At 34.3% G+C, this 16,736-nt stretch overlaps 1 protein-coding gene across 1 annotated transcript in view; it reads right to left on the bottom strand.

The window, feature by feature from the left end:
- The window catches only part of EYS (eyes shut homolog), a 708,088-nt gene that overhangs the window by 403,540 nt on the left and 287,812 nt on the right, over nt 1–16,736 (bottom strand). The window contains exons 25-26 of the mRNA XM_039729652.1: nt 7,529–7,700; nt 6,932–7,010 (exon numbers count right to left, since the gene is read on the bottom strand). Of these exons, the coding sequence (XP_039585586.1) occupies nt 6,932–7,010; nt 7,529–7,700 (251 nt within the window). The remainder of the gene's footprint in view (nt 1–6,931; nt 7,011–7,528; nt 7,701–16,736) is intronic.

The following is a 16,736-nucleotide window of genomic DNA, read 5'->3' as shown; positions in this document are numbered from 1 at the left end:
TGTTTGTACTAGGAAGAAAATTACTGTCCCTTAAGAGAGTCCACCTTGGCATGGCACAGTTCACTGGTTCTTCTGGCAGGGATTGTTCTGAAATCTGGACTCTTAACAAGTGACCTAGAAAGGCAATTTGCTCAAGGCATACTACTTCCATATCCAAATCTGTGGGTCCAAACTGACATCTGTCTTTGAAAGTGAGGTTATTCTGTCTAAGAAAGCCCAACTTTCTACATATTTCATTATATTATCTTCAAATTCACAATCCATAGCTTGAAACAGCTCTAGAGGGAACATATTTTGGCAAACTAATAAAAATAGTGAAAATCTATTACTTTTCAAAATAATGTGTTTGTTCAACACTGTTTCTTAAATAATAATCTGGAGGTGCATTTTGGAAGTTAGGATATTTTTTTTATTTTCCAGCAGAAAGGACTGTTTTCCAGTAGTCTGCCTTGGAAATGCTTACTAAAAATACAAAATTATTTCTAACTAATCTTTAAAATCTATTTCTATAAAAGCGATTCAATACAAAAAAAAATTGCAAATGTAGACTTATTTTTATTAAAGTGAAGTTTTGCTTTGTACCAGAAAGGTAATTATAAAGTAGAATAATTCTCAAGAGAACTCATTCAAATCCACTACGGTGATTTCAGGGGGAGGTAATGGGAGAAAAGAAATGGATAAGAAAGAGATTTAAAGACAATATTGTACCACAAGAGAAAGATGTTTTCAAGAGACATGCTTCTATTCACTTAATAATAGGACAACACTATTCTCAGGTCAAAACTGAAGGCTTTTTATTAAGCAAGAGCCATGTGGCTAAGAGGTTGGAATGAAATAAAAAAATAAAGCATGTAGAAAGTAAAAAAGGCTGTAAATAAATGCTTTAGAAGCTAATTAATGTTTTAAATCAAAGTTTTTTACATACAGAATATAATATGTATATGGTTGTAATTAATGCTGAATTCAGATTTTGAAAACAATCACCTAATTTTACAGTGTATATACTTTGGGTTAAATCTCAATAGTATTGATGCCATATAAGAGTATGAGATTTATACTGAGACCTTTAGATGACTGGTCCAGATATATTACTATTTGATTTTTGTCAAAACTATAAATAAAATGTATTTTTCTAACGAGTAAAATTATTACCCTATTTTTTGCAGTTAATATAATCATGTATTCATTTTGCTTAACAATTTACTTCCCAAAATTTTTTCTTTTGGTAGGTTGAATATATATACAACATCTTGAGGACTGAACATGGAAAACTTCTGTCCACCGTTCAGAATGTTGGCTTTATCCAAAATAATTCAAAAGGTGTTCAAAATGATAAGAAGGTTTTGCCTAGAAATTTTGTGTTATAAGCACAAGGAGAAGAGAAAAAATAATAAAAATAAATTTAATTTTGAGAAAATAATAGAAAGCGGAGTCATACTGGATCAGACCAGTGCTCCATCTGCCCCAGTATTCTGTCTACTGTAGTGATGGAGGAAAAGCCACTTTAGCAAAATCTATGTCCCATGTATTCTCCCTTCAGCAAGCAGAACTGTCTAATCAGACATGAAAAACTGTATTTCCCTGATGGATTCATTTATCATTCACTTATGAACCTGGTGTCTGTAACACGCCTAATTTGTCTTAACCTACTAAGAGATGACCTGACTCCCCAGCCTTTGAGGATGGGGCAGGAAGTTCTAGGTGTTCTCTGCTTCCTCTGAAACAAAGTAGTTTGATTTCTTCCAGATATTTCTCTGTTTATTTTTATCATGTCCCCCCAAGTGTCTGTTCCTCACTACAGAATTTGAGGAAGTGATTTTCCATTTATCTTCTTCTGCAGCAGTTTTCTAAATCTTAATTACATTTCCTTTCAATTTCACCTCTTTAAAGGGAACAATTTCAGGCCTTTAAATATCTCCTTATATATTGGCTAGGCAATTCACATAATATTTACTCTCTGTAGCTTCTCTAACTCTCCTTAACGTGCAAGGTCCAAAATTGTTCACAGTAACCAATGTATGAGCCCACCTCGGTTTTATGTAGAAGGGAAACCCTGTCCTCTCTCTTGTTCCTCATACTTTTCCTGATCATGCCCGGCAAGATTTTTTGCTATGCTTTGCTGTGACTGTAGATTGAGACAATTACTTCAGAGAGCTGTCAATAATTGTTCCAAATCTTCTTTCCAGAATTATAACTGGCAATTGAATTCAGATGTATGAGGCTATTTCTCCCTAGAATATTCCTTTACACTGAGGCTTATCTGCCACCTTTTCCCTATTTCCATTCTGTGAGGTTCTTGCATTGGTCAAATGCAAAGAATTCACTAAGTTTCTCTCAAGCCTTGTTTGAGTGCACATTTTGCATTTTCACCATCAAGCAATCCCACTTATTCCCTGGTTCCAGACTTTGATAGATGTGAATAAATTTTTATAAGTTAGACTGCTCTTTAGAAGACACTTTCAAATTTTTGGTTTAGTTTTTTGAAGTTCCTGCCAATATTTGAATTAATATGTTTTGAAAATGTTTATATTCTTTCCATATAGGCAAACTCTCCATTTATTAAAATGCCATTTTTTCCTTGTGACAGTCTGAAGTTTCCTTCTTAAGCTAGTCAGGGGCTTTGAACAACTTTCCATTCTTCAGCTATAACACACATTTTACCTGGGCTCTTAACATTATTTGTTAATATACTTGTGGGCCTCACTTTTACAAAGTTAATTTTCTTGAAACTGAATATAATAATTTAATATTCCTGGGGTTTAGGATATACTCTGTTGCTAGAGTATCTGTGATGCAAGATCATACTATGGTATCAGTTGATAGGATTTTCTCATGTTATAGTTTTATATATTATAAATATGCCTGTCAGTTGAATGTCCTTAGAGGTCTTAGTGCTTTGGGGGTGAAACTCCTCTTCAACATTCTTGTAGGTCTCACCCATTTCATTGTTTCACCAATCTATATTATCTATTTTTCTTATTACTTTCTATTTAAAAGACTCTCTAATTCAGTCACTCTGACTTAAAACAAACTTCCTATGTCATGGCCAGATGTGTCTGAAGTATTACATGCACTGAAATTGTCCTGTGGGTCTGTAATTACAGATATTGTGTTTTGCACAATAAAGTGGGTATCTCCCTTTCTTCCTACTCTTAAATTTACCTATCTGCATCTTGTGCACAAACCACATTTTTTTTTTTGCAAAGTTAATCTTAGTTTAGTTTATTTCAAGAAATTATTTACTTTACCAAATGCTTTTTAAACTAGTTAGCAATAAGTAAAAATAATCAGGAGTCTGAAGTCTCAGAGAGATATCCGCCTTATCAGAGGGTCTTAGTACATCCATCAACGTTGGCCATACCCATGTTTTTGTGCTATCTGGCTGGTCCTGACGAATAAATATTTATTTGCTTGAAGTAGCCTCTGCATGTGCATAAGCTGTGGTGCTTTTGCACATAAAATTAGCTGATTTTCCTGATTTACTATTTGTTTCTATCTTTTATAAAAACAGAGATAAAAGATCTGTAAAATCAGATAAAATAAAACAAATCTAGGATGCGGCCTGATCACAGCTTTCTATCAGATACAAGTCAAAACAACAAGCTGAATATTCTCCTGTGTAAAGACTCAAAATGTTTTTTGCTTCTTTTTTGACAGGATGAGCCATCTTAACTGAGCATGGAAGAAGCACATCTGTCAATCATGTCTCATACCTCACAGCAAACAAAGAAAAAGTCCAAAAAATTAAGAAGCAATGTCTATTTCTAACCATAATTGCTATTACTGCACATTTTATTATTCTATGTTTATCAAAGAATAAAGATCAATTTTCCATTATGTATATTCATTTTATAATTTTAAAAATATGCAAATTTCAAAGAGAATTGTGTGTATTGAAATTGATTCATATAGTGCATATATTTTTACTGTTATTTGTTTTTGAGTGAATTCCATAAATGAAAGCAAAGAAAACTGTAGTAGATAGGGAAGTTCCAATATACACACTCCATAATTGATATACAAAAGTTATAGGCTATAATTATAAAGTGCTTATTTTGTACCTAAAAGAACCTAAAAGTATTAGACAATCAGAGAAAGTTTTGAAGTGTATTTTCTTGAAAACTCTATAGCCACATAGGCGAGAATGAAAAAATACAGAGTAAAAAAAGAAAAAATCAGGGTAAAAAAAGTAAAGCATGCCTAGGGAAACACATATACACACATAAATCTTATTTTTAAACTGGTTATTTGAATCATCTTAGTTGCTGATCTTGTGATGACCACCCAGCCATTCTCTCACTCTCTCTCCTCCTAAATGACAAAGAAAGAAAAGATGACAAAGCTCTTAGATTGATAAGGACAGAGATATCACTTGCCATTTACTGTAATAGGTAAATCAGACTTGATATGGGTAAAATATTAATTTATGTTCAACTACAAACAGACCAGTGAGAACAGAAAAAAGTGTAAATCCACACTCCTTACCAAGCTCATCTTCACTCCTCTATTTAAGTGTTCTGCTTCCTTGTTTCACCCTGAAAAGTTTGGATTGGGTAAGGAGAGAGGGATCTTAGGTCACACCAGCTCCTCTCTGCTGCTCCTTCTTTCTCCCACTTTTCCCCTGCTTCAGTGTGGGGCCTTTTCATGTGCTGCAGGATGAAACTGCTCCTGCATGGGCTTCTCTCCATGCATCACAGTTCTTGCCTACAGCCTGCTCCGGCTGGGGCACTCCATGGGCTGCAACACTCAGGCCATATTCACATGGGGTCTTATGTGGCCTGCAGTGCAGATGTCTGCTCTGGCATGGTGCTCTCCATGAACTACTGGCAAATACCTGCTCCACCATGATTCTCTTCAGGGGCTACAGCTCCGACAATCTCTGCTGCAGCATCTTGAGCTCCTCTTCCCTCTCTCCTTCAATGACTGTGGATACTGCCTGGTTGTTTCTTACAATTATTCCCCTCCCCGCCCCCCCCACTCCTTTCTCTGCTGAATAGTGTTTTCTGCTCTTTCTTAAATATGTTTTTACAAAGGTGCCATCATCTTAAGTGAGAGGCTCAACTCTTCCTTACAGTTGGTTGGTTGGAGCTGACTCAAATGGATTGTTTCCAGCATGGTGCAGCCCCTGGCCTGTTCTCACAAAAGCCACTCCTGCAGACCCCCTTCTAAACAGAATCTTGGTTCCTGCGCCAATGAAATTGCATAGCCGTTAATATAAAGAAATGTGCCTTCAAGTTATGAAAGAAAAAAAAATAAAAGATATACATATATCAGATTAAATAATGATTATTTTTTAAAATGAAAAAGTGGCTGAAGCTACTCTAGAAAAAAACAATTACAGAGCATAAACTTACTACGATTATTATGATATGCATAGCCCTACACAGTCAGAAAGCCTAGCTGATCACTGTAAGAGTTGCATCGGTATATGTCTGAGCAGGATGAATGCAATGATAGAACCTTAAAATATGACATTTGCAGCATAGTGTAATCTGGGAATCATACTGCATGCAAATTGAAAGACTATCAGAAAATGAAGTTGTTACTCTGACAGACTTATCTATCAAAGGTATATGTATATTGTTTCTTCCTATCAGTTTCTAATCTATGCATTTTCAAACATCTTGCTATGAAATATGATGATCTTTTGAATATAATTTTATTATGTTTTCTACAGGTCATTTAATCTCTTGTTCTCTTCAAATGGAGAAAAGTGTAAATCATGGATGCTTCAGGAGAAAATATTACCTAAGGGTATTCTGTATTAGCATTTGCAACAAATGATAAACATACAGATTTGCAAAACCACATCTTATCATATCATGATGGGCATTCTGTAGAGCTGGATTACTTATTACTTTCTTTTTCTTTCTGTAAAAGAGTTTGGAAGCTAATATACCAGCTAGATTTACCCCTTGTGTAATTCTCATGTATTTTCAACAGAAAAATTATGGACTATACTTCCTTTATGTAATATGACACATTTTTAGTTATTTAGTACTTTAAGCTGTAAATAAAAATTATGAAAAGTCCGTGCATTCAGGTATAAAGTAAAAAGAAGCTTCTATAACATTTTGGAATTTTTTTTGAAAATTCAGTAGTACAATATTAGAAACCAGCTAGCCTGAAGGAAGATTCATGCCAAACTTTTTCATGCCAGATTTTCTCATGAGATCAAATGCATTTAAAAGGATCATATCCCAAGATCATATTAAACTCCATTTGGCAGAAAACCTAAAAAAGTCTAAATCAATTCAATACTTTCTACAAAGTATAGTCAATATTGTAAACTCTGTTCACTGTTCTGCCAGACATAGTCACCTTCTACAAATGGATTTGCTGACCATGGGAATCTCCACAGCACAGACTTATGTATATGGATCCCTTCTTGACCACAGCCATTCCCCATGAGAACATAAAACTGTTCATGAACTTCAGAAGACTAAGTGGGCAGAGTATTTAGAACCTCATGGTTTTATACCATAGAATTCTATTATTGCATGGTTTTTGAAATTTAAATACAAGCCATGGCAACTTTCAGTGTAGAACATTGTACCTTGAGATTTACTATTCAAACATGCAGCTAAATTGCAGCAAATGAGACTCAAACTCGCAAATTAGTTAATTATACTCTTCATCCCAAACGGAGGGACTAATGATATTCAGGTAATGTCGGCTTAGCTTGCTGTGGCTTTCCAGATTTATCATTCACACTTCACCTTTAAACTTCTTTCGACATTTTTTTAATGGTCTTTTCTAATGCACTGTCATGTAAGCAAAAAGTAATGCACTTTTCAGAATGGATTTTAAACAACTGAATTTCTGTCATATGTTTTCGATATGCTGACTTCAGAGGTTAACTAAACAAAGATGAGTTTCAATGACATATTACCCTTTACTCTATAATTAAAAAAACATTTTGAAAACATACATTAATATTTCTCTCACATCTTGAGCTGGTCCATCCAGGTTCACAAGAGCATTGATAACCATCAATAAGATCTGTGCATCTGAAATACAAAAGAGTGTTATTTAGCTCTTATTTAGTTCCAGATACAATACTAGTAGTATCATTCCATGAATTTCAAAATAGTGGTCTGGTGTAACTAACTGTAATGCATGATACTTTTCAATCGTATTGTAATAGATTTCAAATTTGCCTGCTGTGGGTGCTGAGGCATTTTGTAAGGATTTTGATTGTCACATTAGAAGACATCTTCTCATTTCAACTGTTGGCATGTAACAGATAAAGATTTTTTTCTTAAGTATATTAAATGCTAATTAATCCCCACTTACTGAATACTAGTTATGGTAATGAACAAAAATGCAGGAGAAATTGAGATAATATCACTATATTACATTAGATTAAGCAGGCAACATCTGTCATGTTTAAGTGTGCTTAAACTCTTACTTTATGGAAGAACATAATTAAAAGTATATTTATCAAACATCCCATATCATTAAGTCTTGAAAATTGTTAGTTAGCTACATTATCATGGAGATAATAATAGTTAAATAAATTAGACACCTTCCATGAAGACAAGGGTTTGGCAAGCATTCATTGACATTTATCTCGCAGTTTGTCCCGATGAAACCTCTCTTACAGTGACACTTGTAGGAACTGATGCCATCGATGCAACTTCCATTGTTGAGGCAAGGAGAAGACATACATTCATCTATATTTATTTCACACCTATCACCTGTTTAAAAATCCAGAAAATGCAACTAAGTTTTGAATTCTAAACTCAAACCAGCACTATATTTATTAATATCAATATTTCCACATAATTTCTTTTAGTTATATAGATTGTTCATATAGCTCATGATATTCATCAATTAAAAATATCCATCTGGAATTGCCTATAGTGTAAATACCAAAAGGATGCTAATATTGACATTCATAATGAAAAATGACAAATATAAAGTGATGACATCTGATTGATGTTTGATATTTGAGTGCTGCTTGAGAAGATTAAAAATTCAAGATACCAGTTTATGAGAATTGAATAGTTTGAAAAGACAAAAAGGAAGAACACAGAATTTTCTACCTGGTAAAGAAAAACAAATGCATGATAAAAAAGCAATTGATTGCCGAGAGCATACTCAAAAATGGAAAAGAATAATAAATTATCATGCCATACTAATTTACACATGATATAGAAAAAAAAAAAAAAGAAAAAAGAAAGTTGGTCTTTCTCCAGTAACTGAAAATTTTATATCTTTTTGAAAATAGAAAGTACTGGGAGAAAAGGAGAGATTTCCTTTCAGAATTCCTCAGCAGCACCTAGTTCCCTTGTTCAAGTCAATTTTGGTATCAAATATTATGAGACTATTGACAAATACTTGTTACCATTCCATAGGATTTCAGGATAGACAGATGTGAATCAAATGATCAGTTAATAGGTTTATCATATGTATAACCAATAATTAAACCAATTATGTATATTAAAAAAAATCTACAGCATAAATCAAAGGAATGAAAATTAACAAATAAACATGAGCAGAAATACTAAAAACCATATTGCAGAGCATATTCCAGTAACAGAAAGTAAATAAATTATTTGTTAAATAATTTCTTACAAATCTAAAAACATACTTAAAAATAGTAACTGACTGCAAAGAATTCATTTTGTCACATTGACATTAATCTTGTGAAAAGAATAACATCCTTTCAACACCATTTAAGCATTGTCTCATTCAGTCTGAGTAAATAATCTGTTAAGAAAACTTTTCTATGAGTTGTGCATGGAAAACTAGGGCTCAAAAGGTTACTGAACTTGTTTTTGTTGATTTCATCTTAAGTAAGATTTATTACAACTTAGTGACTAATACCAGAGATTTAGATTTTCTATTTCTATTGTTTGTGTTAGTAATAGACTTATCTCAGGCAAATATTTCATCTATATCAAGTCAAATTCAATTTGTGCTGATTGGACTGCAATAAATTTGGAAGGTTGCCACCTATTTTGAAGTATCTTTTTCTTTATTTAGACAAGGTTTGATTTCCACTACAGAGAACTTTTCAAGATAAGATTAGACCACAGGAAACAAAACAATTAAAACAATTAAAAACTTCCTTGGTTTGAAACTTTGACAACCTTTTTTTTCATTGAATATCAATTAGGGACCTTGAATACATATGCATGGCTCTTGAGAACTATATTTCGCCAATTAATTTAAAAGTGAATACAAAAACCAGAGGGATAAAATATGAAAATATCACCTGTAGCTTGTACTGTTATTTAGATATCTGAACTTTAGACTGGAGCCTGATTTCTTCTCTTTGTTTGAAGGAACATGATACTGATACTTATTCCCCTAGTCTCGGGCTCTGCTTGGGTTTCCCTTTATACATTTACTGCTCCCAGGCTTCCAGCAGTAGCCTGGGAGTGGTGCCCAGACACCCCAGCCCCTCAACACCCCATGCACACAGAGGACCATGGTTTGTCAGGCAGTGACAGGTGGGGAGTGTCACCCCCTCTCCAGTGGGGCCACTCCAGAGCTGAACCTGGGCAGAGCAGGCAGCAGCCACTGGCCCCAGCACAGGGGTTAAACCAGTAACTTGATAGGTCTTGGCAAGGCTGAGCCTTTGCACTGCTGGATCAGTGCACAGCTGGGGCATCCCCCTGCTGAATGCAGAAATATTTACTGAAATACAAAATGAAGAAATCAAACCATACCTAAAGACATAGCAGTTAAAAATTAAGATTTAGTTGACAGTTGAATAAACTTACAAAAAGAGATATAGAACAAGAAAAACCTGAAACCATGCAAGTAAGCCTATTAATTAATGTCTGAATATAGGAAACATTATAAGAAAATTAACATGGTTGTCAATATTTCCAGAGGAGGCAATGTCTCATTGTCATACCATAGCTGGACAATGTGCAAATATCAATTCAATATCTGTGATTTCTTAACATTGACTTTAAGAACATAGGATTTAGTGGGATCAATTACTTTATTAAAAGTCATTGAGAAAAGCTTTTAAAACTGAAAGATAACTGAAAACTTGTAATTGAAAAACAAATTTCTAAGAAACAACGTATCTCTCATTTGAACTAATACAGTTCAATATGGAGAAAATTATTGTATTGGTATTTTGCACTGAATATAATATGTATATATTTCCTGTGTTTCCTATATTAATATAAACACACTCATATATCTTGCAGATTAAAAAAAAATATGTTTTATCCAGTATAGTCATTGTTTGTTATTTTAACATTTGTGATATAAAATGACATGCAAAAAAAAAACTAAAATAAGGAAAATTTTAAGAGCTGTACTATGTGTTAAAAGGCACAAAGAAAAAAATCACTGTCAGCACTCTAAGCAATGTAAGTATAGCTTTTTTTAAAAAAAAAAAGTTCATATTTAATTCCAAATCACACTATAACTTGAATGATTCCAGGATACACTAATATTACTATTATATACCTATTATTATTATTATTAGTGTTATTATTATTATTACTATTAGTAGTAGTGGTAGTTTTGTTTATATTTAGTAGTAGTAGTTGTTTTGAATTTCTTCTCCATTAAGCATGTTTTAAGTTGTATGTAATGATCTTATTTAAAATGGAAGCATTTTTATGCATTTTTTAGTGTCAAATGACAATAAAATACAAAGTTTGTTGTTCAACTAAAAATTCAACTTCTTTTTCTCTTCTTGGGACACAAGAAATCATATTTACTATGAGTGAAGCAATGTATTATTTGCATTGCAGTTTAAATATTCTATCAAATATGAGAACTGTTCTGTGCTTGGAGGTTTTCCAGACCAAACTGGACAAAGACTTCATCCGGGTCTGACCCCATAGCTAAAACTGATTTCAGCAAGCAATTGGACTAGAGACCTCAGAAAGACCCTTCCAACTTGAAAATTTTGATTCAAGAATGAAATTTCCCCTGTACAGTTTGACCCAGTAATCTAGTCAATAACAAAATGCATAGGATCAGAAGTATAACATGGGTGCAAGGAAGGAGATGAAAATGCATGTGATGATGGTATATGAAAAATTACTTGGGACTAGAATGTATTTTATTATACCCTTGTAATTTTCTTACACTTTTAAATAAAAACCTGGTCAAATTCAGCCTCTCCCATATAAATCCAAGAGATGCTATTATGGCCATATTTTTTAGGAATAAGACGCCATCTTTACAGGAACTGTTTTAACATACAGCATGTTGTGTTCTGCAAAGTAAAACCATCTGTCAGCATTCATTGCTTCAGATATTTATTTCTGTGACTGACTGAAATATCCACAGGTTCTTAAGTAATGAACTGCTTGTTTCTATCTTACTAGTTATATCTGATTAATTTGTTTCTTTTTTTTCTACCCCCAGTTGTTGTGGGTTAGGAACCATATTCCCCAGTTCAGCACTGCCAATAGAACCATGCTGCCTCTCCCACTCCAACTGGAGACACAAAAGGCAAAGATCAAGAATTGAGACAAGAAAAGTTTACTGGAAACAGCAATGATATAAGGAAATTAACAATACCAACAACAATATTAATTAAAAAAAGAAACTATTTACATGGAAAACCTATGAAAGTAAAGAAATACTGGACAGTTTTCTCCCCCAGGTTTTCTTGACTGGAAGGACCCCCTCTCCCTGGAAGAGTGACTGCCTTTCATCCGGCTCCCAACAATGACCTGAAGTGGTATAGAAGAGTATCCCAGCCTTAGTCATACCCCTTTCTAGCTACTACAAAAATTAACCCAGTCCTGGCTAAAACCAGTCAGGAATATTTCAGTGCATAGTAAAACAAACCGCAGCATGAGAAATAGTTATTGTAATATTATTATATTTTATTTTTTAAATACTACAATAATTTAACATGAAAGATATTAAGTACCTTTACAACTTACATAAAGCTCAAAGAAATATCATGGAGTCACAGAAGAATAGACTGGCATTATGATATGTAATGTTCCTTTGTGATGTTCTCATATTAGAACTGCCTAAATGATCCTGTCTCTCAGTATTTGTAGCAGAGCAATTTGTGTGGAAATTGAGATTTCAATCCCCTGGGCCTTGGTAACTCTTACAAAATAGAGACTCCTTTAAAGCACGCACAATGATATACTTAAATACATTCAAAGATCCCTCCCAAGTTACACCAGATGAAAAGTAAAATGACTCTCGTAGTTAGCAGTAATAGTTAGGGAACAACTCCAACAGCTCTGGAGCTCTTAGAAGTACATGTCACTTATGATTTTAGCATGGCTTTGATACTATCTCCCACAATATTCCTCTATACAAGTTAGGACTTTATAGTCTGGAAGGGTGGACAACTAGATTTGTAAAAGGTTGGTTGTGGTGAGCTGATTATATTCTGTCAGAAGGCCTGTTAAAAAAGGAGTATCCTCAACTCTGCCACTAGGCTTAAAACACTGGAAGGCTTAAATCTGATCTTTAATCATAAAACTTGAAGAAAACTTTGCATGTTGCAGATACTTCCATGTCTTTTGTCACAAGGTCCCCCACCCCACTGAGAAATAGGTCCACCTTTTTTATTGGCCTTCCTTTTGCCCCCAATGTATATATAAAAGACTTTCTTATGGCTTTACACATTTTCTCAATTCTCAGCTCTAGTTTAGCTTTTCCTTTCCTAATTTCAATTCTAAACACTTGGGCAATGACTTAATATTCCTTCTAAGTAGCCCATCCCTACTCCTTTCATTGAATGTGTGTTTCCTCTCTGCATCTGAGCTCAGTCAGGTGTTTCCTGTTCATCCCGTTGGCCATACCTTCTTAAACACTGTCTTCCATGAACAAGGAGGAGCAGCAATGAAGCAAAGCTGATACCAGACTAAGACTTAACTGTTTAAAGTATGTCTTAAGTCATTTTGAGAGGAAAAAGGATGTTTATGCCCTTACCTTGGTACCCAGGAGAGAAAGCTAGAAGCTTCGATTTGTCACTTCAAACCAAATACTCAATGAGGTTACACCTCACTGTTCTAGGTTCTTTCTGGTCTAGGAAATCTTTACTGAATTGTGTTCAAGTTCAACAAGTCCAGCAAAAGCTTCCCCTCCTTTCCTCACAGATCAGAATACAGCACAGACATTACACCACTTCTCAGGAAAATGCATAAAGCATATTTGTGCCATTCTTATACTGTGTTCACCAAACCTAAAGGTTCTACAGTTCCCCAAACTTATGTAAGTACTCTAATATTAAAACTAAAAGACAGACACCACAAACTACATTTAGTTCAGAAATGCAGATCTGTCAATCTGCATGTTGCATTTGTTCTCAGTGTGCCAGTCAGTTTTGACCTCTTTATATGTAAGCTGTCTCTTGCTTTAACGTCTTAAGGAGATCAGATTCCTCCTATCTGACTGAATGAGTGGTCACTTCAGTTAGTAGTGTAGTTACTCTTCTTACACTGGATATCAATAGCAAGAAATGCCATAAGGCTTGAGGATTGCAGATGCAATAACTACTGGAGCTGACTGGCAGTATAAAGCTGTACAAGCAGCTGGGAAGATCAAAAAGACAAAGTAAACTTCTAACTGATTAGATTTTGTGGGACTTTTTTGTTGGGTGAACCTATTGAATGAAAAGTTGAGCAGTTTCCATTGTCACATAGATAAGATGAACAGCAGGGTCTGAGGCTGATAATAAGGAAGACTGGGCCTCAAACCTGAAGTAAAAGATAAAATACAAGCTGAGTTATTTAAGCCAAAATTTTTATTTAATTTAACATATAACTTAAGTAAACAGTCACTTCCAAATGTCAGTTTGTACTCATCTCATAGGGAAGATAAGAAAGAGAGACCTGTGCTTAACAGAATAACTATTTAAAGCTAAGGCATAATTATTGCTCTGCAGAAGTGACTGAAATCAGTGACTTCATGGTACTTAGTTATTTTTTGGCATCTTTTGGGATGATAGCCAGTAATTTGCCATTTGAATGAGAATTTTGAATTAGTCCAGCTCATTTTAACACACATTCTCTTTTAGCCACTGAAATCTTATTTTTAATATTGACTGGAGGTGAGAAAGTGTTGCTGGACGAGCTGCAAGGCGCCTTCTGTAAGAAGAGACCAGGGATTACCTCATGACAGACACAGTTTCCTCTTTTAGTTTATAACCATTCCCCCTTGTTCTATCATTATGTGGCATTTAAAAAGTCCCTCTGTAGCTTCCTCGCAGCCCCCCTGTACACACTTGAAGGCTGCTATAAGGTCTCCCTGGTGCCTTCTCTTCTCCAGGCTTAACAGCCCCAACCTTTTGGCCTGTCTCCACAGGAGAGGTGTTCCAATCCTCTCACTATTTTTTGTGACCCTCCTCTGGACTTATTCCAAAGGGTCTGTGTTGTTCTTGTGCTGGGTCACCTGAGCTAGACACAGATGGGAGTTCACAGGAGCAAAGCAGAGAGGGAAAATCACCTCCCTCATCCTGCTGGCCACATTGCTTTTGTGCAGTCCACAGTATGGGTGGCTTTCTGGGCTGCCAGTGCACACTGCCATGCCATGTTGACCTGACTTCCCTGTCAACAACAGTTTCAGTTTGGGATTGTCCTGACCCACATGCAAGATCTTGCACTTGGTCTTGTTGAGCTTTGTGAGGTTCCCACAGGTCCATCTCTCCAGTGTGGCAAGGGCCCTCTGGATGGCATTCCTTCCCTCCAAGCAAATCAGCTGTACCACACAGCTTGGTGTCATTGGCCAAATTACTGAGGGGGCACTCAATGTTACTTTCTATGTTGCTGACCCATGAGATTTTTCATCTTTACTTTCTTTTTGAAAGGGACTGAAAGAACAGCTGGATGATCAGCTGGCAGCAGGACAAGCAATGCAACACATTTAAAAAAGCCAAACACTTTGGTCTCTCAAAGAGATCTTAAAATTGTTTTCTTAACCTCAAATAAAGAAAACCAGAAAGTAAAGTCTAAGGAATGATCAAGTCTTTCAATGAAGACAATTTGGTAATCCTAGAATCCTTTCAAATTAACCAATTAAAAATTAACAAAGTTCTAGTGTCAAAAACTTATATTCTTTTTAAATCCATTTTACAGCAGAGTTGGTGACCCAGACACTTATGGTTTATACTTGAATATAAAATAAATTTTTCTTAACATGAAAATTATTTCACTTGAAGCATGTCTGAATCATCTGGGTTATATTTTGACATAAGATTATTCAGATGGCAAGATTTAGAAAAGAGATTAACACCTCAGTCATTAAACTGACCTTGAGGGCAAGAGATTGCAACACATTGTGTTTAAATATACATGCCTTTTAAAATGTTATACCGAGCATTTGAAGTGAAATTAATATTACTGGTTTTTGCTATTTTTTTAGTATCAAATTCATTGAAATATTGAGATTGTTTTTTCTAATTTTATTCTTTATATAATTTTATAGGAGTGCACACTCAGAATGCGTCAGACAGCTTTGCATCAATGAAGATATATCTGTACTCCTAACTTGTATTTTGCTTCTAGTTTTAATTTGCTGGTTAAATTACATTTCATTTATAATTCCACAAATAGTCATGAAAGTTCCACTTGTTTACAGTGTATCTTCATATTCCCTCACAAAGAACCTTGGTAACCTATTAAGCCAAAATAATTGTTACATACCCTTTGGTGTCCTTAGATTATTAACAAATTTCCTGTATTTATAGTGACATTTACAAAATCAAAGGATTATGGAATCACGTAGAAAAAAGCAGTCCCTGAGTAAGACATATTTCAAAGACTATCTTAGTGTAAAGAAGACCATGGAAACACAGTGTTTTCTTACTCAAAATATCTGTCCTCTATGCGCATTAAGTCTCATTACAAAGCAAAAGGTTTAGTTGTTAGTTTCTTTAGATTTGAAGTATAAATTCAACAGTTATTGATGTAAGCACTAACTCCAGCCAACAAATGCCTGTCTAGACAAAACAGATTTTAGATTCAGTGACTCACAAGGCATCTTCCATTTTGTGTTTTTATATCTAACACTCTGATACCACCAACGTACAAACAACAAGCAGCAACAGCTATGATCTATTCTACCTAGGACTTTCAGAACTGCTTTGTGAAATCACTTTGCTTCTCATTTTGCTCTAGGAAATAAAGTTTCATACATGCCCAGATCACCAAAGTTTTATTCTCCAAAGTATCTGGTGTAAGGGTTTTAATCAGGGTGCATTAGTGATATTTAGAGCTTAGGAAGATCATTGTTGTTGCCAGTGAAATCATGACAGAATACACCTGTGCATTTTTACTCTGAAAGGTGATCATATTTTTTAAAAGTCTATATATGCAAATCATTAGATTTTATATTAGCAGTGTGGATAACAACTATATTTTAATAGTTTACAATTATTTCTTAAGTATTTTTTATTAAAAATCTATTTAAAATGAAATAAACTTATGAACAATGTAAAATAAATTCAAAATAACATAAATCCATGGAGGACTTAAAATTATATTTTACCTTAAATAACTTAAGAATTTAAAATAAGAGATACATGCCAAAATTTTAGAGGCAACAGAGCAGAGATCAGTTTCTAAAGACTGCCTTCTCTAAGACAGTAAATTATATGATGACCAAAAAAACTATTCAGAATATCTAATAAAAGTTAGTAATTTTAAAATAAGATTGAATAAACAAAATGAAATATATTACCATAATTAGGCCTAAACAATTAAATGCATTTCAATTTGTTTCCAGTTTCCATTAATTATAAGCGTATGATATTTTAATAGTTGATGATTAAAGTTGGC

This window comes from Passer montanus, unplaced genomic scaffold (assembly GCF_014805655.1).
Source record: "Passer montanus isolate IOZ18808 unplaced genomic scaffold, ASM1480565v1 scaffold11, whole genome shotgun sequence".
NCBI classification, from domain to species: Eukaryota; Metazoa; Chordata; class Aves; order Passeriformes; family Passeridae; genus Passer; species Passer montanus.
Note: the sequence above shows the minus strand (reverse complement) of the source record. Positions and strands in the feature narration are given on the sequence as shown.